The 27350-nt window shown below is 38.9% G+C and overlaps 3 protein-coding genes across 11 annotated transcripts; 2 read left to right on the top strand and 1 right to left on the bottom strand.

Moving 5' to 3' along the window:
- The first annotated feature begins 361 nt into the window (after nucleotides 1-361).
- On the top strand, nucleotides 362-8101 carry isg20 (interferon stimulated exonuclease gene). 2 transcript variants are annotated; one of them, XM_067492924.1, is made up of 4 exons: nucleotides 362-489; nucleotides 1205-1873; nucleotides 2294-2494; nucleotides 2892-8101. In XM_067492924.1, the coding sequence occupies exons 2-4, from the start codon at nucleotides 1235-1237 to the stop codon at nucleotides 3090-3092; spliced, it is 1041 nt and encodes a 346-aa protein (XP_067349025.1). In that variant the 5' UTR covers nucleotides 362-489; nucleotides 1205-1234; the 3' UTR covers nucleotides 3093-8101. The 2 variants fall into 2 exon arrangements, with proteins under 2 accessions (XP_067349025.1, XP_067349026.1); XM_067492925.1 differs by lacking the exon at nucleotides 362-489 and adding an exon at nucleotides 504-727.
- On the top strand, nucleotides 8098-16166 carry rlbp1b (retinaldehyde binding protein 1b). Its single transcript, XM_067492926.1, has 7 exons — nucleotides 8098-8920; nucleotides 10473-10601; nucleotides 11250-11454; nucleotides 12060-12238; nucleotides 12452-12610; nucleotides 14377-14487; nucleotides 14954-16166. The coding sequence occupies exons 1-7, from the start codon at nucleotides 8909-8911 to the stop codon at nucleotides 15080-15082; spliced, it is 924 nt and encodes a 307-aa protein (XP_067349027.1). The 5' UTR covers nucleotides 8098-8908; the 3' UTR covers nucleotides 15083-16166.
- On the bottom strand, nucleotides 16070-26235 carry LOC137108403 (monoacylglycerol lipase ABHD2-like). 8 transcript variants are annotated; one of them, XM_067492916.1, is made up of 11 exons: nucleotides 25818-26235; nucleotides 25337-25432; nucleotides 24333-24566; nucleotides 23489-23664; nucleotides 22965-23132; nucleotides 22382-22565; nucleotides 22105-22197; nucleotides 21590-21691; nucleotides 21424-21493; nucleotides 19176-19260; nucleotides 16070-18128 (listed from the first exon to the last, which is right to left on the bottom strand). In XM_067492916.1, the coding sequence occupies exons 3-11, from the start codon at nucleotides 24542-24544 to the stop codon at nucleotides 17917-17919; spliced, it is 1302 nt and encodes a 433-aa protein (XP_067349017.1). In that variant the 5' UTR covers nucleotides 24545-24566; nucleotides 25337-25432; nucleotides 25818-26235; the 3' UTR covers nucleotides 16070-17916. The 8 variants fall into 8 exon arrangements, with proteins under 8 accessions (XP_067349017.1, XP_067349021.1, XP_067349019.1 ...); XM_067492920.1 differs by having other exon boundaries at nucleotides 25337-25429; XM_067492918.1 differs by having other exon boundaries at nucleotides 24333-24563; nucleotides 25337-25429; nucleotides 25818-26233.
- Between the last annotated feature and the right edge of the window lie 1115 nt (nucleotides 26236-27350).

Here is a 27350-nt window from a genome sequence, read left to right as displayed (position 1 = left end):
CCAAACCTGGTGATATTTGATCAGAATCACGTTTTTTTGCTTGAACCAGCACTTTTGGAATATTTCCTTCAATAAAATGTAATAACAAAGCGTTCACAACTTAGATAAATTGATTATTATTAATTTACTTGTGATATAACTGATTTTGAGCAGTATAAAAAGTATTGTCCATAGTAATATATTTATCACAAAAATGTGATGTGTGTGTGTGAAACATAATTAGTAAAAAGAGGATTGTCTGGATTTGTTGGTATTTGGAGACTCCGGCTAATCAAATTGTTCCTGTACGTTTCGAGCTGGCCCCGTAGTATTTACCCTTAATTTGTACAGTTGTTTGTGACAACATCGCGCTGTGTCACTAGGTGGCGATTGCGGAAGGACTCGTCTTCCTGGGAAACAAACAACGACGAAGAAAAGAGCCAATCAGGTGCGAGTAGAGGAGACTTGTCGGGGCATGTTCAGATCGCTGTACACGTGCTACTGCCGAAGGTAAAGTACGCGTTATTTAATCCGCTTGTTCTTTGAATGTGTCGTTTGTGCTCATTGATTAACATTGATTTGTCAATCAACGCTTGTAAATCACCTACGGGATGTTTTTCTTCGATAAGTTTCGCTCGACGTGGGCGTCGTTCGGTTAGCTCTGATAAACTCAACACAAAACCCACATCCCGTCTGTATTTAACTATTGGAGACCGGAGCTGAACTCTGCTAATGTACGATGCAGCAAGTAAGCGCGTCTTTGTACTTTATAACGGCAGCTGTGTCAGGCTCTGATCATAATATCATGTCCTGTTTAAAGATGTCGTTTACATCTTGACGTGCCTTCGGTCAGGCGTAAACGTTAAAGCCCCATGTACGTAGGATTTATCTACCACTGGAGTCCGTTGATTTAAAAAAAAAAAAAAAAAAGGTACAGTCTGTATGTGTCACACACATAAACACACATGTTTAATAAAAATATTTCTGCACAAACATCTCAGTGTAGGTTGTAAAAAAGCATCTAATATCAGTTCACGTCATGTGCCAAGAGTCCTTATAGCAATTTGTATGTTTGTCTTGTTTATGCATAAGTGTAAGGTTGTGCAAGAGGGACAGTTCTTGCTCTTTTTAGAGAAAAGGTTTACCTTTCTAAAAGATACTTACTAGTTGTGAACACTTGCTGAAATCCATTATCTAATGATAACCTGCTTGTTTTATTCCTCAGAAATGACTGCGAGACCAGTGTATTTGGTTGATGATGGCAGAGGCGTCAAAAAGGAATAAAGCTTCTATGTGGGGACTTCTTAACTATCGCTATTTGTGCCAAAAAGCACTGATGATTCGTGCCATGGAGCATTCAAGAGCTAGCAAGAAGTGCCAGCAGAAGATGATCTTCGCTAACACGAAGAGGAAAAAAACAGATGTCCACAATGAACCAGTGAATACAAATAAAGTTGTCAAAAAAACAAAATTGACAGACACAACCCAGGAAAGACAAAGCATGCTGAGCACCGATGCATCTAAACCTGAGCTCTCTGTACTTACCTACAAAGCCCCTGACCACCACAGTTTAGTCACAGCCCTTAAGGACAGTTGGGAGGTGGATAGTGGTTTCTCCTCTGAAGCCAGTCCTCCAGCTAGTGGGCGAAGTTCGCCGTGTCTCAGCTCGTGCCCAACCACTGTGGTGGCATTGGACTGTGAGATGGTGGGGACGGGGCCTGGGGGGAGCTGCAGCGAGCTGGCCCGCTGCAGCATCCTCGACTATCATGGTAACATTCTGTATGATAAGTACGTCCGACCATGTCAGCCGGTCACAGACTACAGGACCCGATGGAGTGGCATCCGACGGCATCACCTGCACAACGCCATGCCCTTCGCTGATGCCAGGGAGGAGGTGAGCTCAGCTTCACTTCAGCATCTAGATCAGCTGATTGGCTTTCTCGTCACAAATTTTCAGTTTTACCATTGTACAAAAACTAAATCGGTGTTGACAGTGGGTATAAAATAACAATAGGCCTAAAGAATATGTCCTACACAAGACAGTTTCCATGCAGCGTTGTCAGATTCTGTTATTTTAGGTATATTTGCAAATAAACAAAGACAATCAAACAGATGTAATGTTCTGATTTGGCTCAAAGTCCGTCCTGCTGGGTTTGGTTCAGTTTCAGTCAGGACTGCCGTCACTGACTGAACCCAGTATGCTTTCCGCCCCAACTAACACTTTTAAATAGTTTTGAATTTAGTACATTTTAATTAAAGGTAAATATTGTGTTTGTTTTTTTTTTTCTGCACTGCTATTGCTTCTCTCCTGTAGATCCTCACAATACTTAAGGGCAAAGTGGTGGTGGGTCACTCCATCTACAATGACTTTGAAGTGCTGGACATGACTCATCCATGTCACATGGTCAGGGACACATGTACGACACGTCTCCTCAGCCGGTTGGCCGGTTTTCCCAGAGAACGCTTCGCCTCACTCAAAATCTTGGCCAATAAGCTGCTGAACAGGAAGATACAGGTGAGACATACTTGGTCATGTGTCATAGGTGACTTCAGTGTATTGTAAATATGGAAGTTTGTTTCTACTTGTGATGGGTTTTGTAAATTCCTGTCTAATTACATTAAATCACAGTTTTAACTGACATATTAAGTCATTATTGATAACTGAGGGTTTTTTTTTTTTAATTGAAACTGTTCAAGTGCTGATATACATCTGTAGAATATTTTAAAACCATTGTATATTACATACTTTGTCGAAAATTAGTTCCTTAACTAAGAATATAGTTTAAACATAATGTTTGATGTTATTTAGAATTTGTCCAACACAAATTTGTTTTAAAAAGAAATGTATGTATAGATTACTAAACCGTTCATTTTACTTGTTTAAGTTGATCCAAAGTCGTGTCTCATTCCAGGTCGGGAAGAGAGGTCACTGTTCGGTGGAGGATGCCCAGGCTGCCCTTGACCTCTACAAGCTGGTGGAGGGTGAGTGGGAGCAGGAGCTTCAGAACAAGCTGAGGGACGACGATGCTCCACATGAGCCCAGTTTCGCCTCCTCAAACCACTACATGCAGGATGAGTACTGGCCAGATGACGTCACAGCTGACAGCCAGTGACATTTATTTGGTGGGAAATGCCTCAAGCTCTAATTATGTGAGGATGGTTTTGGTCATGCATATAAATATTCAAGAGGAAAAGCATTCTGACACATTAAGTTTGCGGGAGGCTAAAATTAAATACACTGAGAGGAGAGAAGATGTACTGTATCACTTTAGTTTGAAATGAAACCTTTTAACTTATTTCTTTTACACATGTTAAACATGGCTGGAGCTTCTAACAGCAAATTGTTTGCTGAGCTAGATGACAACTTTGCAACAGAGTTGTCTGTGAAACAGTTTGGTGTTACAGACTTGATTAGGTTTGTATTGAGAAATGGTGCTTTTTAAAGTTGTGGTTAATTAATATTAAAATAGAGTTTAAAGTTCAACAGCATCTGCTCATAACGTTAAATGGAACTAATTGAAAGCGCAGAGCTTTGTTGGATTTTTAGGAATTATTACTAATGAACAACTGTATTTTTCAGTTCTCTTTGATTTACAAAGATCTTCGCTCACTTGACAACATAAAAATGCACAACACTTGCCATGATCCAACCCCAAAGTGGCACAACCTGTTGCTTTTAAAATGTGTTTTCGTGAAACAGATACTTGGGGCAATATGTTTGAACTGTTGGATTTACCTCAATGTAACAGATGTGGCCTTAAGTGTTAATGATGTATCAATATTGTTTTGTTGGAATGGGACCGTGTTATTACCTCTCTTGGTAAGCTGCTCTTTAAAGCCCTAATAAAATCACGACAAACTAAAATCTTGACAGCTTTGTTTGATTTGAACAAGCAGAAAATACTGAATAAAAAATATTAAAGGGGGAAATATTTTACACAATGCCAACTCGGTTTCTGAGCAAATATAAAGCTGGCGAAAGCAGTTGAGTCAAGTCTATTTAATTAAACTTTATTTATATTGCGCCAGTTCACAAAGTCATCTTAAGGTACTTTACAGAATAAAGTCAAGACTATAAAGATGTATAGAGAAAACCCAACAAATTCCCCTTAAGCTGGGTGCGAATGGAAAGTGGAGAGAGAGAAAAGAAATGCTACAGGCTGCTAGGACCAGTAGCTGCGCGCTGGAAAACGCACAGCTCCAAAGCCGGGGGGCCCTGCAGAAAGGGACTGAGAGAGAAAGTGAACTACGGGAGGAAAAAAGTACGGTTAATGTCATACAGTGGTGACAAATACCTGTGGGGAGACAGGGACAAGAGGAAAGGAGCTCAGTGCATCGGGGGGTGGGATGATATGGAACTATGAGGTCTTTTATGCTGCCATAGGCTTAGACTGCTGGGGGACCCACCCCCCGATGTACTGAGCTCCTTTCCTCCTCTTGACCCTCTCTCCTCTCCTCTCACCCCGCAATTGTCACCACTGTATGTCATTAACTCTGTGTGTTCTCTCCCGTAGTTGTCTTTGTCCTCCTCTGTCCCCCTCTCTCTGTCCCTTTCTGCAGGTGTCCCCCGGCTTTGAAGCTGTGTGTCTTCCAGCGTGCAGCTACTGGTCCTACCAATCTGCATGATGTTTTGTTGTTGCTTTTTGTTGCTCTGTTCTTTTCTCTCTCCCCTTTCCACTCACCCCAACCGGTCGAGGCAGATGGCCGCCCACCCTGAGCCTGGTTCTGCTGGAGGTTTCTTCTGTTAAAGGGAGATTTTCCTCTCCACTGTTGCCTATGGCTTGCGCCAGGGGGAATTGTTGGGTTCTCTTTATACATCTTTATAATCTTGACTTTATTCTGTAAAGTGCCCTGAGATTGCTTTGTTGTGAATTGGCGCTATATAAATAAAGTTGAATTGAATTGAATTGAAATTCAATTTTAGATATGGGGCTTGAGCATTTAGAGCTTTATATGTATGTAAGAACCAGGGTTTTTAAATTCTGTTCTAGATTTAATGGGAAGCCAATGGAGAGAAGCTAGTTAAGGTGAAGTCTGATCTCTCTTGCTGATTCCAGTCAGCACTCTTGCTGCAGCATTTTGGATTAATCCTAGATGTAAAAAAATGCATGGACTAGTTTTTCGGCATCACTTTGAGACAGGATCTGTGGGTGGAAGAAGACTGTTTTAGACATCCGTATTATATGTGAGGTAAAGGACAAAACCTGGTCAACAATAACTCCAAGGTTCCTTGCCTTAGTACTGGGGGACAGAGTTAAGCCATCTAGAGTAACGATATGGTTGGACATCATATTTCTGAGATTTTCAGGCCCAAATATTATGTTTTTCAATTAGAGATTTGCAGGGTGGATAGTTTCCTCTGCTGCATCACTTTTAACTACTCTGTTTATGATCTATATCTTAAGATTCCCCCAGTTTTATGTGTAAGACTAATACTACATCTTGAACTCTGCTTTACCTTCAGCTTGCTTTTTTGAGCAACTGTATTTGGTGCATGAATGGATCAGTAAACAGGCCTATTGGGCCCAAGCGTTTCAGGACCAATGGGCTGGATGCTTTGAAGCGATGGTTGATTTATTTTGTTTAGAGAGTTCAGTTGAAGGTTTTGAGCCACCTGACATGATCCAAGAGCTGCCAAATGACCAATAGACACAAAACATAAAAAAACAGATGTAAAATGGTCAAAAAGAAAGGACGGGGGCTACTATCGGTGCTCAGCAGCCCATCCCCTCACAATTCGTCCACTTGTTGGTTGTATAATTACGATGATTATGTGATGTACCCATCTTATCCTTTTCAATAATTCTGAATAAGCATAAACTAAATGTCAAAGATCAACGGCTTTCGGCTTGTCGCTTCAGGGGTCAACTAAATGTGACATATTCAAAAAGATTTTGGGGCATTTGAAAGAAGATAAGTTTATGTGTTTGTCCTTGTGTAGCAGTACAATACAAATTTAGTATTTTAAGCAGCTATATATTTATAGTAACAATGTTATAATAGGCAGTGTGGACAGACTTGTGAAGGAATTTTAGATAATCATCACCTGACTACTATCCCAGTTGGCTCCATAGAGATGTATAGTGTCTTTCGTGACAGGGCTTGATTTTTAGCACAGCAGCTGGTTGTTTGTAGTTGCGCTGGACTCCAGTATAATGAGAAGGTATTGTTCATTCTTTAAATCAGCATTATTTACCTACCTCCTAATTGCACAGGGAAAACCTGAGCCATTGTTGTCCTACTTGATCCACTGCCAGCGCAGCTTTAACAGCTCCATTGTCAGTAGCAGCAGTTGCATTAATAGTTGAAACCACAGCTCTGTTGGTGTTGGGAATTACTTTGGGGGTCGTCCAAATCCTCTAGTTAGAGTCTGAAATAAACACTGGCCTTGTGTACAAATGTGTTACAAAATCCACTGCACGAAAAGTGTTTAGACTTTGTGTCACTATTTTCCTTTTTTTCTTTTTTTTTTTTCTTTCTTTTACCTTGGCTTGAACTTGCCTAATGGCTCAGGGCATAGGGAGAAAACACCGAGCAGCATTGTTTGTCCAATCCATCTAATTTTGTTCCCTAAATCGCTTTATTGAGCAGATCAGGCATGATTTAGCAGATTACTAGTGGGCAGCCTGCTTCTTCATCACTTGCATCAGGAGGAAAACGTGTTTTATTGACGTTAGCACTGCAAAGGGTTGGAGGGAGGAGAGTGGACAGCTTCCAAACATCAACCACGCTTTAAGACAACCTGCTGCAGGTGCATTGAGTCCAAATACTGTTAGGTGTGCAGAAACCCAACTGAAGAGCCAAGTAAGATTAATTCAATGTCCCTTAAGGCAGAGGTCATATGTGATATTTGAAAAGGATTAGATGGTGCTGTGAAAAGTTTATACAATTTCGGAAATTACACTATTGATGGATAGTGGGATTTCCCATTTGCATGCTGGCTGTTAATAATTATGATAATTATACTGCAATAAAAAAAGCTGTTCTTGTTTGGTTTCTCAATAGTTTCTTTCATACTAATGTGTTCTGACAGTTTTTCCCCGTGCTGACCTTTATTCACCTTTATTCTATAATATTACCACCTGAAAGTGGTAATATTATAGTGGCTTATCTGTGTACATGTTTCTGAGCTGCAACGTGAGACTTAGTTAGCGTAAAGCTGTTCCTATAGAGTTTTCGCCTGCTAAACTGTGAATTGTCTTTCTCATGTAGAAGTAAAATCTCCTGCTTGAATCTCAATTAAGTTTGCAATAATGAGCAAATATGTGCCACTTCTGACCAAATGACGCTTTTTTTTTAAATACTGAGAGCTGACAAAGTTCATGCAAAATATTATATTATGCTATATATTTGCTAAATGCTATTATGTTGGCTTTCATTATTTGTTTTCTTTAAGCATGGTGTTTCAAAAGCATTTGAGAAGTTTTCATGTAAAATTGATGTTCTTTGTAAGAGACATCCGGGATTGAACTGCATCGATCAGAAGCCATTTTTAGTTGGATAGAAACTACAGATCACCAATTTCAGTCACCAGCTTACAGAGTAAAAGACTTAAAACTATTATTTATGATTTCTCAGAGGGTAATGTCAACTTAGCTGCTATTTAAGATTATACATGTTACCTTCAGGAACCTTCCGTATCTCTGAACATGTGTTATTATTTTCTATAGAGTGATCACGTTGAGAAATCAACTCAGCTGTCAGAATTGTCACTTTTTGTTCAACCCAAGTCTCCCAGGAATGCAATCCAATCCCTCCACTTCCTCACACCACCTCTTACCTAAAGTGTACAGTCAACATTACATCATTTCGAAATTGTTCGTGGGAGCACCTCCACCATTGGCCAAAAACTGCATTACACCCTCGGCCACTTTTATGCTGATTGAAAAAGAGGATAAAAAGAAATCTGTTGGGTGTAATCTGGTGTGACGCCACTAATCCCGACCATACAAATCACAGGCCCCATCCACCGTGCTCCACAGAGACCCCTTTGACTCCTCACTTGCAACCTCACATCTGCCTCAGGTAAGTCTCAGCCTCTACTGCTGAGCTACTACTTTTTATCTGTCTTTTGCCTCAGAATTGTACTCGTCCTACTCTTTTTTTTTTTTTTTTTTTTTTTTTTACAAACATACATATGCTGTAGTATGGAAACAAACATGCATGAATGTTTAGCAGACTTTCCTGACTAATACTTTCTTCGTGTATCTTGAAGCATTTGCTCTGAGTTTGAGTTGAGACTTAAAATCTCACTCAAACTACAACTGGCCGGTTTCAGAGCTGCATTCCAGGTCTGACCACCAATCCTAAAACTGCATATGCTGCTGGTACTAAAACTCTGGACTAGTGTTTAATCGGTGGCATGCATCCTGTTACAGCCTTTTTTTTTTTTTTATGTATAGTTTGGTCTCATTAGATTCATGAAAATACCCATCACAATTTCTTTAACCACTATGAGACATGTTTCAAATTGCATAGTAATTGGATATTTTGCTGACTTGACAGTCTTGAACTTATTGATTTGATTGTCACTATTATTCACATTTCCTACCAACCAATAAATTAGTATTAGAAGAAAAGAAACTACAAAAGCTACAAGATGCGGAAAAAAATGTTTGATCTACTTTGAGTGAGATTTAAGGAAACATTACTGTAAGTTTCAAGTTGTCATATACATAGTTTACTGTTCATTGTTCATTATAAAACCCCAAAACCACTGATCTTATATCTCCTAATAAATTATGCAGGAATGAGCAAGTGCTAAATACAGCACAATAAAGATGCCTTGCGATAGCAGAGAGGGTGGGATGAAGGGGATTAATGTTAAGTACAGAGTATCAGTTGTTTTGTTTTGTTTTTTTACTGAAATTCACAAATGCTCTTTTGTTTCCTTTCAGACGGTGCGAAGTCAGTTTAAAGATCATTAGCCATGGCTGTGGTTGTAAGTTCCTTCACTTTTTTTTATGAGATTTAATGATTTTCTTTTCTGATTTATCTTCCTGTAACACAAATTTAGCTGCAGCTCAACATTTCTCAAGACCAAAGCCCATTATTGTGGATGTCGTCAACAGCTGCTAATCTCAGATCCCTGCTTCAGGTCTACCAGTGGTCCTTACTATGTATTTGGAGGCTTTACTGGACTCATGTGAGGCAGATTATCCAAACACTGAGGCCTATTGATTGTGGCTCTACAACAGTCGTGGACAGGCATTTTGTCTTATGTGAATGAGACATGATCTCAACCTTACACAGCACAAACAAATCACAGTGAGGCCTTTAGTTTTTAATCTAAGTAGCATGTAAGACTACTTATGTATTTATTTAAGTTCAAATCCCAGATATCCGAATGAAGCAACTTTCTCAAAGGGGGGAAATTGAACCAGTGCAAATCCACTGGTTAGATATGACAAAGCCACTGATTGGATATGACAAGACCTACTCACTACAAATTTTTATGAAACCACCTTGTACCAGGTTAAAATTTGACTGTAAAGAATTATGGATTTTTCATGACAGGTGTATAAATAACATTGTCATCAGGTAAAGATGATCAGAACAATTTGTTTATTTATTGGAGGCCATTACTAAAAGGAGAAGTGCAAAAGTAATAACTTGAAATCTTAAATTTCCATATTTACACACAGTCAGTGAGAGAGTACAAAGTGTGTCTTTGTGTTCACACAATAAATAATGTAAATAAAAATAAACAATAGTTGTATGTGTATTTTAATGTGTGCTAGTCATTAGACATTGCTGTAACTAACAATATCAGTGATTTTTTGTTACTAGATTGTCAGTCAGGATGAACTAAATCAAGAGCCTTGACATAGTGCAACTAAATATCATGCAGCCATGATAAATAAAACCTGTTGTTTTTTTTGTGCCATGATGACACGTCCAGTGTAGCCAATCTTTAGAGCTTTGGCCACCGGTGCTTCACTTTAAATTACTTTTATGCGTTCAAAAAACTATGATCAGGGTTCCAACAACCATTATTCTGTCTTGTTAGGACATATTTCTCTTAGGCTATGTTTTTGTACACTTGAGTTTTTTCATGAAGCCACAATTATGGATTTCAAGCTTCATGCTAATTTAGTAAACAATGGCAAAATGTTTACACATGACAGTGAGTCACAAACAGAGCTGTGAATGACTAGTGCACAAATCAGGTAAAATATATTTACAATTAAACATGTTGTGATATTACCTGCAATGTATAACATGATTTATATGGCCTCATCACGTCATATTATTTCAAGATCTGTATTATAAGCGTACAATTTATATATATAGTACATATTAAAACTAAAATGTAGTTGATAAAGTACTGCTTTTAAAAATTAAAATACAAATCCCTTGCTGCAATGCTTTGCCATGACATATGAGAAAATGTGGATGCAAAATAAAGTGTCCAAAAACACAAAATCAAACCCTGAATTGCTGAATAAAGGGGATATTTTCTGCAGCATTTTTACTTTGTCTTCTGTCTTCAGAGCGGAAGTTACCGTATGGTGTCGGAGGAGGAGCAGGCTCTCAGAGCCAAGCTGGAGCGTCTCACCGTCAAGGACCACGGACCAGTGTTTGGACCCTGTGCCAGCCTGCCAGACCACACCAAGCAGAAGGTACCCAGTCGTGTTTTCACATAGACGAGCAAATCAATCAGATTTGCTGGTGAAGCTGCAAAACTGCATATCAGCCTTGCTACTGTTCCAAACCACATAGAGAATGTTTTTGTAAAATGTTTCATCAAATGAAATTATGTAAAACAACAATATAAGCACAAAAAAACTCATTTACTTCTTACTTACTGTTCACTAAGGAGTCCACTCGAAAGTGAGCAGTCAATTTAGATTTTTGACACTTACATTGCATCATCACTAACAGTTGTTTGAGCTGCACGACAATAATTTAATCATCTCCTAAATGAGAAGCAGTGCATTGTGGGATTGCTAGCAGGAATTAGTGTACATTTGCACTATATTTTGTAACATTCGGATACTACTATGAAACGGCGAACACACTATATAGTGAGTAGGGTGTGATTTCAGACTCGCTATGTCTGCTCAGAAAAATGCAAATTAGCATGGGCATGTTTTAATGTTTTTTAAATGTAAAAAGGCTGTTATTTGAAATACCAACTTAAACTTATGTCATTGCCAAAATAAGGTTGATTTCATCCAAATTTGGAGTAGAGGTCGTATTCAGTATCACATACAGCCCACTTTAACAATAACCTTTCACTCAACTGTCTGGTCTTGTTCCCCCTTCAGGCTAAGGATGAGCTGAGTGAGACCGATGAGAAGCAGGTGACTGCAGTGAAGGAGCTGCGAGATTTGATTAAGGAGAAGGCAGATTCTGGTGATGAATTGGCCAAAGCGGTGCAGGACACCTTTGGGGAGAAGTCAGACAGTTTGCTGCTCCGCTTTGTCCGTGCCAGGAAGTACGAAGTGAACAGAGCCTTCGATCTCATGAAGGGTATGTCAAGAAGCAGGAAGCCGTGAGAAATTAAATGACCGAAAAACTATTTATGGTGATTTCTGTGGATTTTCTCAGTAATTTGCATCACTGACATCTAGATACTAGTCAGTGGCAACTGGACTTGCTTGACTAATTTTTACAAAATCAAAATTTCTATATTCACTATAATCCAGTAAAATACATAAACTGGCCTGTAAGGATGATAACGACTTGTTCCATGAATTCTGTCGGTCTGTGTTGTCTGAGCTTTCCAAATGACTGACATGCAAATAAAGGAGATAGGTATTGTGGCATATCTTCGACAACAGGTCATTTTTAAAGTGAATAGACCCCAAGTGACACAGGCCTTAGAGGGTAAAGCCAATGTCAACAAAAAGATGCACACAAATGATCTTTTTCAGTGACAATGACCTTTGAAACGTTATTAACATCACTATAGGACACACTATAGGAAACTAAGAAATTTTTGTAGACATTTATTAAGACACACTAAAATCAGCTTAAATCGTGAATGAATATCAAAAAGATGATCTTATATTAAAATGAAAACAACTACTTGGATGACGGGACCACAATATATTCCCACAATCTACTGTATCCAGGTTACATGCGATTCAGGAAGGATTACCCTGAGTTGTTCGAGAATCTGACCCCCGAGGCCGTACGCAGCACCATCGAGGCCGGCTACCCCGGCATCCTGCACAGCCGAGACAAATACGGCCGCGTGGTTCTGCTCTTCAACATTGAGAACTGGGACTATGAGGAGATCACCTTCGATGAGGTGAGAACTACTGGGTGACCATGTAGTCCCACAATGCATAACAATATACAACATATATTTTAAATAAACCTGCTTTACTTTCTATTCTTCAGATAGTAGATTTGTTTATTTATGGCCCCTGTCTGATACATTTTGATGGCATTACCTATTTATTCAAACATTAAGGGAGAAAATAACATCGATAACATGGCACATGTCTGTCTGTGTGTTCAGATCTTGCGTGCTTACTGTGTGATCCTGGAGAAACTGCTGGAGAACGAGGAGACTCAGATCAACGGGTTCTGTATCATTGAGAACTTCAAAGGCTTCACCATGCAGCAGGCATCAGGGATTAAACCCACCGAGCTTAAGAAAATGGTGGACATGTTGCAGGTGGGAAAACAAACTCTCACTCTGGACTCGGCTGTTAATACAATCCACATCTTCTGCAGAAACTCTGCATGGTTATATAATTGAGTTTAGTGTTTTCTTATTCATGTATTAGTTCTTAATCGAATAATAATTTAGATTATGCACGTTATTCTCCATGTCCTGTTGCAGTTTGCAGGTTAGAAATGTTTAGATTGTTTAGCTATTGAGCCAGGAATTTAACCTTGAACACCTGAGAGCTGTTTAGTAGTCCAATATTTTCCCCTTGGTGAAAATTATTCAGATTATTATTATTCAAGTACTGTGGTAGAGTAATAATAGAGTAATATTTAGACTGCACCCGCAAAGTATTCACAGCGCTTAACTTCTTCCACATTTTGTTATGTTACAGCCTCGTCAGCCTTATTTCAAAATGGATCAAATTCATGTATTTCCCTCACAATTCTACAAACAATACCCAAAAATGACAACGTGAAAGACGTTTGTTTAAAATCTTTGCGTATTTATTAGAAACAAAACATGAAATAAATCCTATGTAAGTATTTGTGGCCTTTGCCATGACACTAAAATTTGAGATGTGGTGCATCCTGTTTCCACTGATCATTCTGGAGATGTTTCTACAACCTGATTGGAGTCCACCTGTGGGAAATTCAGTTGATTGGACAGGATTTGGAAAAGCATGCACCTGTCTCTATAAGGTCCCACAGTTAACAGAGTAGGGCACCAGCCAAGCAATTGTCTGTAGACCTCTGAGACAAGACTGTATCGAGGCACAGATCTGGGGAAGGGTACAGAAACACTTCTGCAGCATTGAAGGTCCCAATGAGCACAGTGGCCTCCATCATCTCTAAATGGAAGAAGTTTGGAACCACCAGGATTCTTTCTAGAGCGGGCCAGCCGACCACGCTGAGCCATCAAAGAGAGAGGGGCTTTAGTCAGGGAGGTGACCAAGAACCTGATGGTCACGTCTGAAAGAAACCAGGAACCGCTCACACTTTGGCCAATACCCTCTCTACAGTATAGGATGGTGGTGGCAGCATCGTGCTGTGGGGATGTTTTTCAGTGGCAGGAACTGGGAGACTAGTTAGGATCGAGGGAAAAATGAATGGAGCAATGTTCAGAGACGTCCCGTTCCAGAGCGTTCCAACAAAAACCTGTTCCAGAGCTCTCTGGACCTCAGCCTAGGGTGACGGTTCATCTTTGGACAGGACAACGACCCTAAGTGACTACGGGACAACTCTGGAAATGTCCTTGAGTGGCCCGGCCAGAGTCCAGACCTGAACCTGATTGAACATCTCTGGAGACATCTGAAAATGGATGTGCACCGACGCTCCCCATCCAACCTGGTGGAGCTTGAGAGAAAGGAAAGGAAAGTGGCAGAAACTGCCCAAAAATAGGTGCCAAGCTTGTAGCATCATACTCAAAAAGACTTGAGGCTGTAATTGGTGCTATGGGTGCTTCAACAAAGTATTAGGCAAAGGCAAACGTGATTTTTTTTATTTTTAATACATGTGCAAAGATTTCAAAGAAACTTCTTTCACATTGTCATTATGGGGTATTGTTTGTAGAATTTTGAGGAAAATAATACATTTGATCCATTTTGGAAGAGAACTGTAACATAACGTGGAAAAAGTTAATATGTGAAAACTTTCTGAATGCACTGTAAGTTATATTATTTCACACTTTTTGCTTTCCACAGGACTCCTCCTGACCTACGGTCTTATTGTAAGTTACAGCATCTCACAAAAGCCCCTTTCTTTTCCCACCAGGATTCGTTCCCTGCCCGTTTTAAAGCTGTGCACTGCATCCATCAGCCATGGTACTTCACCACCACCTACAACGTAGTCAAACCACTGATGAAGAGCAAGCTGCTAGAGAGAGTGAGTTAGAACAACATAATCACTAATAAGAATGAGATACTATGTATATTTCCATACTTGCATATTTTGATTTTACTGCAGCACATATGAAATGCATGATACTTAATGTCACGAGAGAGCACTAGTATAATAGGGGATTTTATTATTATTATATAGCGTGTTGTGACATTTGATACAATGGTAAATTCATAAAATATGGTTTATTATCTTTATTATCTGGTTAATAGTAGAGGTTGCTAAAAACCTTATTCAACTTTTTCCTTTTTAACACAGCACCACTCAGCCAGTGCTGTTGACTTAATAGCATGATAGCCCAAGATGCAATTTAAAAAATGTCTTCATGCCGAACGCGTCCCACCCCAGCGTTTTTAAATTTAAATGAAATCGTCACTTATATATCTGCTTGTCAGGTCCTTAAAATACCCACAGTCTCAAGTGTCTGTAACAGCTGCTGTCCTCCCTCTAGGTTTTTGTCCATGGAGACGAGCTGGAAAACTACTACAAGGAGTTTGACCCTGAAATCCTTCCCAACGAGTTTGATGGAAAAGGTGCGAAATACGATGGCAAGGCCACAGCAGCAAAGCTGTTTGACTAAACATAGCCCCTTCATTTGCCAACCAGGCAAAGAGCCATTACAGCCACTGTGGAGACTAAAAATGCAATGTAGCTGTGCGGTTGTAGGAAAACTTATGAATGAAAGTAATGCTGCTTTCCAGAGGTCCTGACAAAGCTCAAACAGAAATGAGGCAGATTCATTTCAAGTCACCGAAACCACCTCAATTATTTCATACCACAGTATTCTGCATTCAACTATTTCTTTGATTTAATGACCTTGTGTTTTAAATTTTAGCAATTTCCTTTAATTACCAAAAAAATAAAAAATCAAAGTCTGCCATTTATCTCCATTTAGGTAGGTTTACTTTAATGTCAGATTTTTGTTTTGTTTTGTTTTTGCACAGTATAGGACAAGTTCATTTGATGCTTTCTTGTTGGCTTAAGACTTTATCTCTGAAAGGCTTTGGTGACAAACAGCATGTTAGTAAAGTTTTCATAACACTCCATAGTCACAACTGCATTACTGTAACTTCGAACCAAAAATAAAGATTGTGCAAAAATTGTTCACAGTGCAAAATTGCCTACATATCTTATGCAGATTTCAAGTTATTGTAAATTCAAGCTAAAAACGAATGAAATTTGGTGGGTGACTGGGAGGACATATTTATGGCTTTGCCTTATAAAATATAGATTTGTGAAGGAAAAGAATGTGAATTGTTTATTCATAACCCAATCAAAATCACCAACTTACTTTTCTGTTAAATTGTGCTTTGTTTGGACCATTTTTCCCCCGCACAGCTCGCAGATTCCCAGTTTCCACTTAATGTTCCTCATCTCTCCTGATATTACAACAAGTGCTTGTCTCTTGTGTTTTATGGTTTGTTCTTCAATATCATTATTAACTTTAAGCCATTGTGCTGCCTGATAGGCTAATAAGAATGTCAATAAATGTACAATAAACTGTTTATAAATATCAGTTGTAGTCGTCAAATTCACCTGAAAGTCCAAAGGGAAAAACAGACATAAATGTTTGTAAAAATATTTTTAATATTGAACGTATAAGTCAAGGAGTCAATCTAGGCTGACGACACATAACACGTTATGATTATATTAAAAACGTTGCACCTATGCGCGGATATATACTATAGTGACATATTGTACACTATAAACACAGTAAAGTGCTGGCAAAACGGTCCATGTTTTAAACATAGAAGACATATTGCACATAGAGATGCAGTAGTGGTGCTGCACAGTGTGTATTCAGCTTTATAAAAGAAAGAAAAAGTTGCAGTGGTTATATAACAAAAAAAACAATCACTGTCTTTACTGATTTGCATGTTAAACTCCAACCATTTGATGCGCAGCAGCAAGCAGCTTAAAACTGAGCCAAAAGAAACTTTCTGAAACACATAAATTAGTTCTTGATTTAAGTCTGTCTTCATTGTAGCATTTTAGTTCTATTCTTTTCTGATGAACAAATGCAGGGGAGAATTCTTTCAACTGGAGAGTAAAAAGTGCTTTGGCCCATTTGCTGGGTGAGTCCCAACTGTATCTCTTATTGTATACGTTTCCTTTTATCCTTTCTGTTGAGATATGTGATATTTGTTGAAACAATGTGACCCAGCTCTGTCCTGAACAGCCCTTTAGTCAAGTATGTGTTAAAAGTATCCCCTGCTCTAGATTGTAGACTTGTCAGAGGATATTTTCTGTGGCAATAATCCATCTATAAACTGCAGCATTTAGGAAATTAAACCACCTAAATACAATCCTCCCGTGGCAGCAGTCATCACAGTAATCGCTGGTGTTACCTGTTCTTTTTGAGTTACCATAGAGCGGTTCATAGACAAACTGACCCAGAAATACAATATTTGGCATAAAATGTTAAAGCCCGTTTGTATGGACACTAAGAAAAGTATTAAATCAAAAATATCAGCTGGTATAATAATTCTATAACTATTTCATTATTAATGATATAACCTTTAAACCGGTTTATAAAACGTGATGCCCCTATCCTTCTATTTTTGAAGGTCAATGCAGGCTGATCTACCACACACAAAAAAATATAAAGTGAAAAACTGGGGAGCGGTGTCAAACTGATCCCTCAGTATATAAACACTGAATAATCTGTTAGAAAGGTTAAGTTCTTTGGTCCAAAATTCAAATTGCAGTTTAAGGACATTAAAGTTCGAGGTAACTTGACAGGCACTTGACAGATTGTCAAATTTTTACTATACGAAAAATAGAACTGATGTGCGGCATCAGATCTATTTTTAAGCATATTACTTTGAAAGGAAAGATTCAGGATTTTTTTTTAAATAAAATAACATTTTAAGCAGTAGATCTGTAATGCTTTGTAATCTCCACACTGACTCTGCAGCTGTTTTGACCCAAAGCCACTGAGATTGCTGTTATTATTTATTTTCGCATACTCTTGGACACATGAATCTCATATTAAGTTCAACATAAAAAAAATCCCAAAACTATCCTTTAAAGCTTTAAGGCTTCAGACTGGTTGCAACAAAACAATGGTTTTTCCCACCTTTTTTCCCCTCAATGATTTAGACTAAAGCAGTAATTTGTGCGCATGCCGCTTATGAACACCTGAGTATTCCAATGTAAGTATTTAGCTGCCAAAAACCAGCAGAGGGTGAACTATTGTTGCATTTAACTGGGAAGAAAAGGGGAAGGAACAATTCAGCATTGGGTCATGTTACACAGTATTAGTATCTCTTTAAGTTTTAATTTCTAATTTGGTGTACACATTTTCTCAGAATAACGTAAGTGTACGGCCGTTAGCAGTGAAGTACAGCAGATACAAAGACCTGTCTGTCTTTGTGATCTACTGATTAGTCTTCAGACATATACAGTACGTGATTACTCTGTGCTCTGCTGGCAGCAGTTCGTGTCCTGCTGACGGCTCTTCTGACAAGCTGGCTGGTTCTTCTCCCAGTGGCAGATAGCATCAGTGTACTCGACTATGACCTTGTCCATCCAGGTGAGAGGCTGAGGGAACAGCACGGCTCCCTCGAAGAAGCCCAGGTGTCCTCCATGGTGGGTCAGGGCAAATGTAACATTGGGCATCTTCTCTGTAGTTGAAACACATACAGACAGGGGTCAGGTGATTAACTGGTTTGGCCCTCAGCATTGTTTTTTTAAGCTCCAAATCAAACTTCACACTGCTCTGCAATGCTCCTACAGCCTCTGCGATGTTCTGCCATGCTTGGCTTACTCTGAAGGTTTGGCCAATTTATCAATGATTAAGATTAAATAATGATGAGTGACAAAGTGAAAATTCAAAGAAACAACTAAAGTCTTAGTTTCTTTGAAGCAGAGGACAGGGTCAGTATTTCACCTGTCAAGGCCACAGTCACTACACACACTGACTTGCACACACAGGGGCCAGTGCATGTGACCTGCTGATGCAAGACAGCAGGCTGTGGCCACAACTGCACACATGATGCTCTCTATATATAATCCAACAGCCTGGGCAGATCACATGGCCCTGAAAAATTCAACAAGACTGACTGGGCTGGGCAGAGTTGTGCAGACAGCACTAACAAGACTTTGTCTTCACTGAAGACTCAGAGCTCCACACCTCTAGAGGACAGCAGTTAGTCTTTGAATCACTGTGAGGACAATGATGTATTGCAGTCATCATCGGTTTCCTGGAATTACTCAGAATATGCACAACAAACATAACATAACCTCTCAGTTTTGTTAACACCTGCTGCTACTCAGATGTGGAGAATACTTTCATATGAATGTTTTATGACGTATGTTTGCAGTTTTTTCTTGTCGGCCCACTATGGAAGATGTTTCAAACAGATTTACTTTATCATGATGAAGGATTTTTATGCATCAATGCAATCCAGAAATTTTCAAACATGTCAATGCTTGATTTTACTTTCCACTGTCATTACAAGTCCTGAAAATGTGTAGTTTATCACAACCCTACTAATAACCCTATTTAAAACTTAAAGATATATTAGATACTATCATGTACTTAGTTAATCACTTCACCTCTTGACCAATGCTATATTTCATAGCTACAGTGACCATCAGCCAACACTAAGTATACTTCTAATTAAATACCAACAGCCAGTGATGAATAAATCTTGGCAGAAGCCACGAACCTGCAAGTACACGTGGAATAGCCAGTAGTGACTGATGAATCAGCGGGTCGTCTAAGGAGTTTAACAACAGGAGAGGCACAGCGATCTGGACAGAAAACAACAGTTTAAAAATTACTCTGAAATAACTCACAGCTACTGCTTCTGTTAGGATCAACAGCAGCAGAAGTGATAAGAATATTAGTAGAAGATGTTTTAGTGGTGGATTAGTCAGTGTAGAAATTGTAGAAGCATGTCCTATAGTGGTATAAACAGAAGTAGCATTAATAATAAAAGTGGGTCAGAAGCAGAAATAAAAGCAGTATTTATATTTTTTAAAAATTCCAATGTTTTGACATGTTGGCAACTACCTTCTTTCTGAGAGTTCACTAGTTAAGGTCGGTGCATTAACTACAAGAGCTATAGATAGATAAATACTCTAACCATGTAGGAATGTCACTGAGATTTCAAATCTCATTTTCAAAACAGCAGCATTTAGAATATAGCTACAAAACATCACATAACACACCTGTATATACACTCCAATCTACGTAAGTAAGTAAGTAAGTAATCTCCGGTTAAAAACAATACCAGTAATAATAATTCAAATTCCCTTGTATCCAAACTCTTTAAATTCACCCATAGTTTGTCCTTTATTTTTAAGTCCTTTTGAAGTTCATTCCAGATAGCAGGAGCAAAAATCTGAAAAGCTGTTTTACCAAATTCAGAGTTTCACGATCTCAGATTATAACCGGATGCACAAACAGGACTTATAAGAACCACCAAATATGAGGGCAATATCTTTAGTATGGCCTTATATACAAACATGAGCCAATGAGGTGATCTCTGTACAGCAAGGGATGAACAAACCAAAGATTATTTTAAACCCACAATCAGTGATGAATCTGAGAGCACTGTCTGTGGCTTTCAGACACTCGACTGAGGTTTGTAAATACACAATATCACAGTAAAAGAAAATCCCTTAATGAGATTAATGAAGTGTCTGTCTCTCTCTCTACCTGTCTTTATGTCGAAATGTAGCAAATACCAACTGGCTTCTAGCTTCAATCGCTTCGCAGGCAATTAGCAGATAAGCTGGCTCTCCGGGTCCCTAGCAACAGCTCCGAAGCACAAACATTTGTATGTGCACATTACAGAGGAAGTGTGGAAACACTGGGTCAATAAACAAACTGCTCTTAGCCAAAAATAATTCCCTCTTTACCTGTACTATGTGGTAATTGTGAAGATGATATGCAACTGTTAAGCCTTAGATGTGCGGATCTGTGTTTTTTAAGCTTTGGGCTGACTTTTTTCAAGATCATATGCTAAGCTTAGTTAATCATCACCCCGTTCCATTTCCATGAATGCATCGAGCTTCTCGTGTAACTCTCAGAAACAGAGCAAACAGTGTGTACTAAGCCGTCAAACTACAGTGCTTCTTTGGCAGTAACCACTTGGTTAAGAGTTAAGGTGTCATGTCAAAGCTCTAAGGCTAAATAAAAGTGAATAAAGGTGAAACAAAAGTGAATAAAAGAAGTAGAAGTAGTGGTAAGTAAAAGCAGAAGTAGCCTCACAGCAGTAATATTGTAATAGTAATAATAGTGGAGACAGGATCAGTAGCTGTAGTAGTTCAGAAGTGCAGTGCCTAAAAGAAGTATTCCACTACTTGGAAGTTTTCACCTTTTATTCTTTTACAACATTAAAATATTTAATTTTCCTTTTAATTTACCTTACAAAAAAGGCAGCTTTCAAAAGGCACATGCTTAAATCTGCTTACTCCCCCAAATAATAAGAAATATTCTTGTATTAATTCACTTTTTGGGAGAGTTGCCTGTAGTGTTCTTTTATATTCATGGTGTTGTTAGCCAGGATAATGAATCACCAGCCACGGGTCTTTCAAAACACAGGTGTATTTATACTACAATCCTTTAAATGTGTCACTGGACTCAGGTAATCTCCATTTAACTAACTGTGGAACTTAGAACACCAACTCCACCAATGATGTTTAACTGTAGGTGATTTATTCAATACTTGTGGAATCACTTATTTTTCACTTATTTATCACTTATTTTTTCTATTTTATATCTGTAATTAACATGATAACTTTGTTTAAATTTGTTTTCCCCTTAACAATAAATACATTTGTGTAATTTATTGGTAAAACCCAAAGAAATTGACCATGAGTTATTGTTGTAAAAAAATCAAACATGGAAACTTTATGTACGAGGTACATTAAGGTTTCTGTGGTAAACAGTTAACAGTTTTCACTTACTTTGTGCATGTAGTGCACACAGCTCTCCTTCTCATAGTACTCCTTCAACGTGCCGTAACCGTGGAATTTCCTGCGGAACAAAATATGGGACAAAGACAAGTTGAGGCATCTGACACAGCCATTTGCAAACAATTCAAAATCCAAACTTTGTAATAGCTAAGTTCACCTCATGACGCTGTCATCTATCTGCATCAGGGACGTGGCTGTGCACAGTTTGCTCAGCTCTGCATCGCCAATGTTGCTGGAGCTCATGCTCAACAAACTGCTCCTGTTGATGAGCACATTATATACATTTAGACAAACCAAGACAGGAAGTGAAATCTTAGTTTGGATGGTAAGGCTGAACACACACCTGATCATGGCTAAGGGAATTCAAACTTTTACCCTAAGTTTTCTGCATGTGGCCGACAGTAAAAATGTCTTATCTATAGACAGAAATATTGCCAGTTATTGTTGTTTATTTGTGTGTGTGCTTTCTCGTTGAGACTCGCTTCAACAATTAATGGAGCATAACAACTCAATACATTTTATTTGTTGCTTCCTGGACAAACACGCCAGAATCAATAAATGCTGCAGTTTTGCATTTATGGATGCCCCTGTTGTAAACTTGATAGAATAAAATCCACTTGAATCTGTAACTGTTAATCTTTAACTGCAGAAGCTGTTGCTGTGTTTTTCCACCTGTGTGACAGGATGAGCTTCTTCATGTTGTTTGCCATCATAAAGTTGTAGAACCTCCGGCACTGGTCCCACTGAAGGAATGTTTCCTGGGCCCTACACACAAATCGAATTACTTGTAAGAACAGAGATATATAATGCAAGAGCTTCGACATGACCAACTTGTTGTGACATGAATGCAAATTGATTCAATCAAAGGATTTTCTCATAGATTATTTTTTGGAGCTGGAGCTAAAACTGAGATGCCACACCTGTGTCCCTCTTCTGTTGGTTGGTTTACCTGAGGGCGCTGTACCCCTGACAGATGCTGACACAGCACAGCACCCGGTCCTGGTTTGATCGGTTCTCACCCAGGAACTTACAGACGATGTTTCCCCCCAGGCTAAATCCCACCACTATCAGCTGTGTGTGGGGAAAAGCTTGCTTGATGTAGGCCACCATCGCTCCAAATTCCCAGGTACAACCTAAACGAAGGAGGGACACTTTTACAACTGTGTAGCGATTACAAACACATGATTTTACATATTGTACTTTAATAGCTACAAGATTTTTTTAGAGTTCCTATGAAAATTAGCTTCTTAGCTAGCTTATTCTTTGTATGTTTCCACACTATGCTGTAACTACTTTATTTCACTTCCTCTAACAATAGTTCTCTAATTATTCTTCTCTAGAGTAAGATGTGATTTGCTAAATGGTTGAACTTTAGGTTGACATTTTATCAAAGCTGCTGTTGTCCGTGTGATATTACTTAATAAGTCGATAGTTCCCGTATAAAGCACTGAACTTCCCTGACAAGGTTTATAGTAAAGCAAACAGCTTCCCATTTCTGAATCGCAAATCATCATGCGGCGTTCCCTTCTTACCGTAGGTGAACATGCGCGGTGAGGTGAGCTCCACAGTGGGCAGGGCTCCCAGGTGGTTGAGGACAGCACAGCGGTAACCTCGCCGCTGGGAGTAATCCACAAAGGTCCGTATGTAGCTCTTCTCGCTATGGTTACCGATCCCCGGGCAGATTACCATTGTAATGTCATCTGGCATACACAAACAAACACAAGTGGGAACACACGCACAAACATACAAAGTAGAGTCACGCGTGGGCACACAAGTGAATGCTGTGTGTGTCTTGATTTAATTGGCTGCTTGAATGCATGACATTTTCCCTCGAGGGAGTTCATTAGTGGTCCTCCTACTCATGCATACTGTAGTACAAACAGCTGGTTTCATGAGGCTGATGTGCTCACAATCGAGCAATAAAACTAAGTACAAATAAGTGATGTCTTCATTACACAGAAGAGGTTTAAAACTATGACAGAGGAGCAGGAGTTGTGTGACTAAATGCTGAACAAACATTAAATCCAAAACCACCAGCTCAGTATTTGCCTCTCACCTCCTGTGCTGTGTTCTTCCAGTGCTTCAAAGAGGTCAAAGGTGGCTGTGGCTCCATCCTGCATTGGGAGGAACTTGCGTACCCCGCAGGGCGATGGAGTGTTGACGCGTCCCATCTTGCCATAAAGGACCGTCTGGATATGTCCACTCTTGCCCCAAAGCAATGGAGGAATGTATCTGAAGTGAAGAAGCAGCTCCACATCATACAACACAATAATAAACTCAACTCTGAAGATGTTTCACCGCAATCTTAGCAAAGATAATCAGCTCAGACACACACATACACTATACACCTGTCCAACTGTAGGAGGTGGCAGACAAAATCTACACATCAGTCATTTAATTGAGCAGCCCAGCCGGCCAAGTTCGGTTTAAAGATTTCTCATGTGTAGCTGACATTTTAAGGCTTGAATATGTTTTAAAGACACATGGATCTGAATTCAACAAGGTTTACTGAATTTGCATGTGTGTGCAAATCAATGTACAGTTAGTGCCTGTACAAACACAAGCAGTAGTGGTTTGTTTGACATGAAAAAATAAATAAATTCACGCACATTAGCATTAACTGTACCACTAAGCCTTTTGAACACATTGCTAAGTAAGCTTATAAAAGAATCCTACAGACACTCCCGCTGTGCAAACAGAATGCTAACAAATGTGTACAAAGTTCTTTGTAGAGCCACAGGCAGTCGAGCAAAGTCTGATCAATTGTTTTTAGTAATCTGGTTTGAGTCAGTAATTGGATGCGGAGTCCGAAGAAAATGTGCCAACACACCTTTGCAAATTTCCTACGCAGTAGAATCACAGGCTTATCTAACTGGGACTAGTTAATAACAAACACTCACTCTTTGGTCAACATCGGGCAGGATTTGAGCAGGTACAGGCTGAGTGGTGTGTCCTGGTAGATGAGCTCTGGTGGACCGGTCGGACTCTTCAGGTTCAGACAGCGGACTATGATGTACAGGACTGTGGCCACTGCTGCCAGCTTCATACCATCGAACATGGCAGGCAGCTCTGCCCCGAAGGTGTGCATGTCACTGTCCTGGATGGTTGTCATTGTGGATATGGGAGAAAACCTGCTATGTGCACAATAGGTTAGGAAAATATTTAACGTACAGTACAGGAGTAACTAGCTGACAGAAATAATTATTCAGGCAGTGGTATAGGTCAAATAAATGGACACGGCAGATTCTACCACACAAAGAAATTAAGAAAGCCACAACTTTCTCTGTAATACCTTGAAACTGACAAACGCAATAAAAAAAAATAAATAAGCAAATATTAAGCTTTATTATTAATCCAACATCCAAATGGATTTATTGCTTGATTTGCCACATTGTTGAATGTAATTTAAGTCTGTAAATAGTTAAATTATAGTGATATTTCAAACAGTTTGTTGTAATTAGCATCACATTACGGCCTGTAATCCTTCATTTGGCTTGTTGTACAAATATCTGAAATATTTTGTTGAATCAAAAATCAAAAGCAAAGTCTTATTTTTATTTTATTTAAATTGTTTCTATCTTATTACTTGAGTCAGTTTTAAGATATTCCAGAAAAAATACTTTAAAAAAATTAATTTGTTTATTCTGTACAATTTTGTCCACGTCTGTAAATATCTAATTAGACAAAATCATGCCAGCCTTTTTTTTTTTTTTCATAAATACCACATCCAGTGTTCTTCCTAAATCACACCGATTCGCAAATACGCACGGAAATATTTTCTTCACAAAAGTAGCCACCAGGATGTAGTCAGAGTGAACAAAAGACATTCATATTGAGCAATTTCCTCCTCGCCTGCCTGGTAAGCTGCAGAGTTGCCCTCTGTCGGTTCGACAGTTTTACCCACCTGGCTGTGAGACTTTCAGGAAGGTGGTGAGGACCCACACCCTGCTTTCCGTTCTTTCACTCAGGTTACAGGCGGATGTCGCTCAATCGCTCACTGCTGGGAGACACACGGTGAAGCTAATTGCCACAACTTTATCAGTTCAAGAAAAACAAAACAAAACAAAAAAAAACTAGACAAAACGCTAAATTCAATCCATAAAAACACGGCTATCAAATCACACCCATCACACTGACATACATTCTAACGGACAAAGAGATCAAAAATCAAAGGCGATATCATAAAACAGCTCGGGGGACTTGGTTCGATGCAATGAGAGCGTCCTCCGCTCAGTTTCCTTCTGCCTTTTGTCGCTCAGGTAAAACTGTTCCTGTACGTGGCCGAAGTGAAGCGAAGCTCAACACTTTGGCAAAAACACAAAAACACAGCACAGACTTTACATAAAGTGCGTATCAGTTTATCCAAAAGTCCCTTCCGGTCCTACCATCGTGTTTTAGAGAATCTGGTCGGATCCACCCACAGTTGAGCTCGGTCTCCGGACACCGTGTGTTTACAGTAGAAAAGATGACTGACCAGCGGGGAACTCAGGCTGCGTTCAGGTACTCCCAGAAACATCCGACTTTAGGCAATAGAAATTTTCACTGCAGCCAACAATGTAAACAACCTCTTTGAGATTCTTCTTCTTTTCCGCTTTATTTTTAAGCTACCACCTTACTCGGCTTTAGGGGTTTATTTATAAATCTAACCCCAAATCTCCTATTTACGTACTTCCGCGTTTGTCGAGTATATGCGGTGAATTTCAGGATATCCCACAACACGGGGAGGTATCAAAGCAGCGGTGAAGTTCACTTCCTACTTTTGAGAAACTAACAGAATAACAGTAAAACTGTCCCAAATTATCGTAACCTGGTTTACATTTACATCAACGGCAATTGCGGTTTAACTGGACACATGAAAGCGAATGCTGAAAACGATTACAGGCATAAGAACACACACATACCAAATACCATTGTCTTGACACAGATAATATTGCATAACCTCATATCCCAGCAGAACAGTAGTCTCCACATGGGGCACAACTGATTCACTTCTCATAGACTCTCTACAGCCAGACTGCCAAACACAAATAGACTGTTATGTTATTATCAAATAATAACCAGAAATGTCTATGTTTTGAATCTTAATTGTTATGTGATGTTATACTTTAGGAGTTTGTAGATTTTTTGGACAACAATATTTGTACATTTTCAATTTCTGAAACAAAAGAATATATTTTTCATTGCATTTGGAACATTGGAATTGGTTTGGATTCAAACGGGAGCCATTTTAGATGCTTTCTATTCTGTCTTTAATAGAAAGAAAAACTAATAATAAAATATCAAATATAATTCCCTCCGTAAATATATTGTAAGTTAACATATACGTTTTGAATTCATTTAAATAGTCAAGACAGTGTATTTGACATTGTGGTAGGCTTAATAGAGAGTGCATTATAAAATCCAATGCAATGACCACTGAAGGATTAGCAGAAAACATTTTTATATCTGCTGTATCACATTTGATACACACATTTACAACACAACACAATTTTAGTCTAACATTGAGTACAAAATACCAATTATAAGTTGCTTTAATACGTGAAATATTAATATTGAAATATAAAAAAATATATATACATCGATCAGGCCTAACATTATGACCACCTTGTTGCAATTTCCAATACAGTGGCTCTGCCATGATTTCTACTTTTACAAGGTTGTGATATCTCAGTTTTAGGTTAAAGACACTGATTGTATAAGGATTTTCAGTAAAGTCTTGGTCATGTTGATACAAAAAGGCCTCAGAAACTTGTGAATCAAATATGATACAAATGGTGTTAAGCATACTCCAACATACTTTTTAACTCTTTTATTTTGGGAGAAAATACATTCACATAAATTTAAATTGTTTTATCTTTTAAACCACTTGGGCTATTGATGAATGCAATCACTGGTCAATTTTATTAGTTAGTAGTAGT

The sequence above is a fragment of the Channa argus genome, chromosome 23 (genome assembly GCF_033026475.1).
Source record: "Channa argus isolate prfri chromosome 23, Channa argus male v1.0, whole genome shotgun sequence".
Taxonomy (NCBI): Eukaryota; Metazoa; Chordata; class Actinopteri; order Anabantiformes; family Channidae; genus Channa; species Channa argus.
This window is presented reverse-complemented; position numbering and strand designations above follow the sequence as displayed.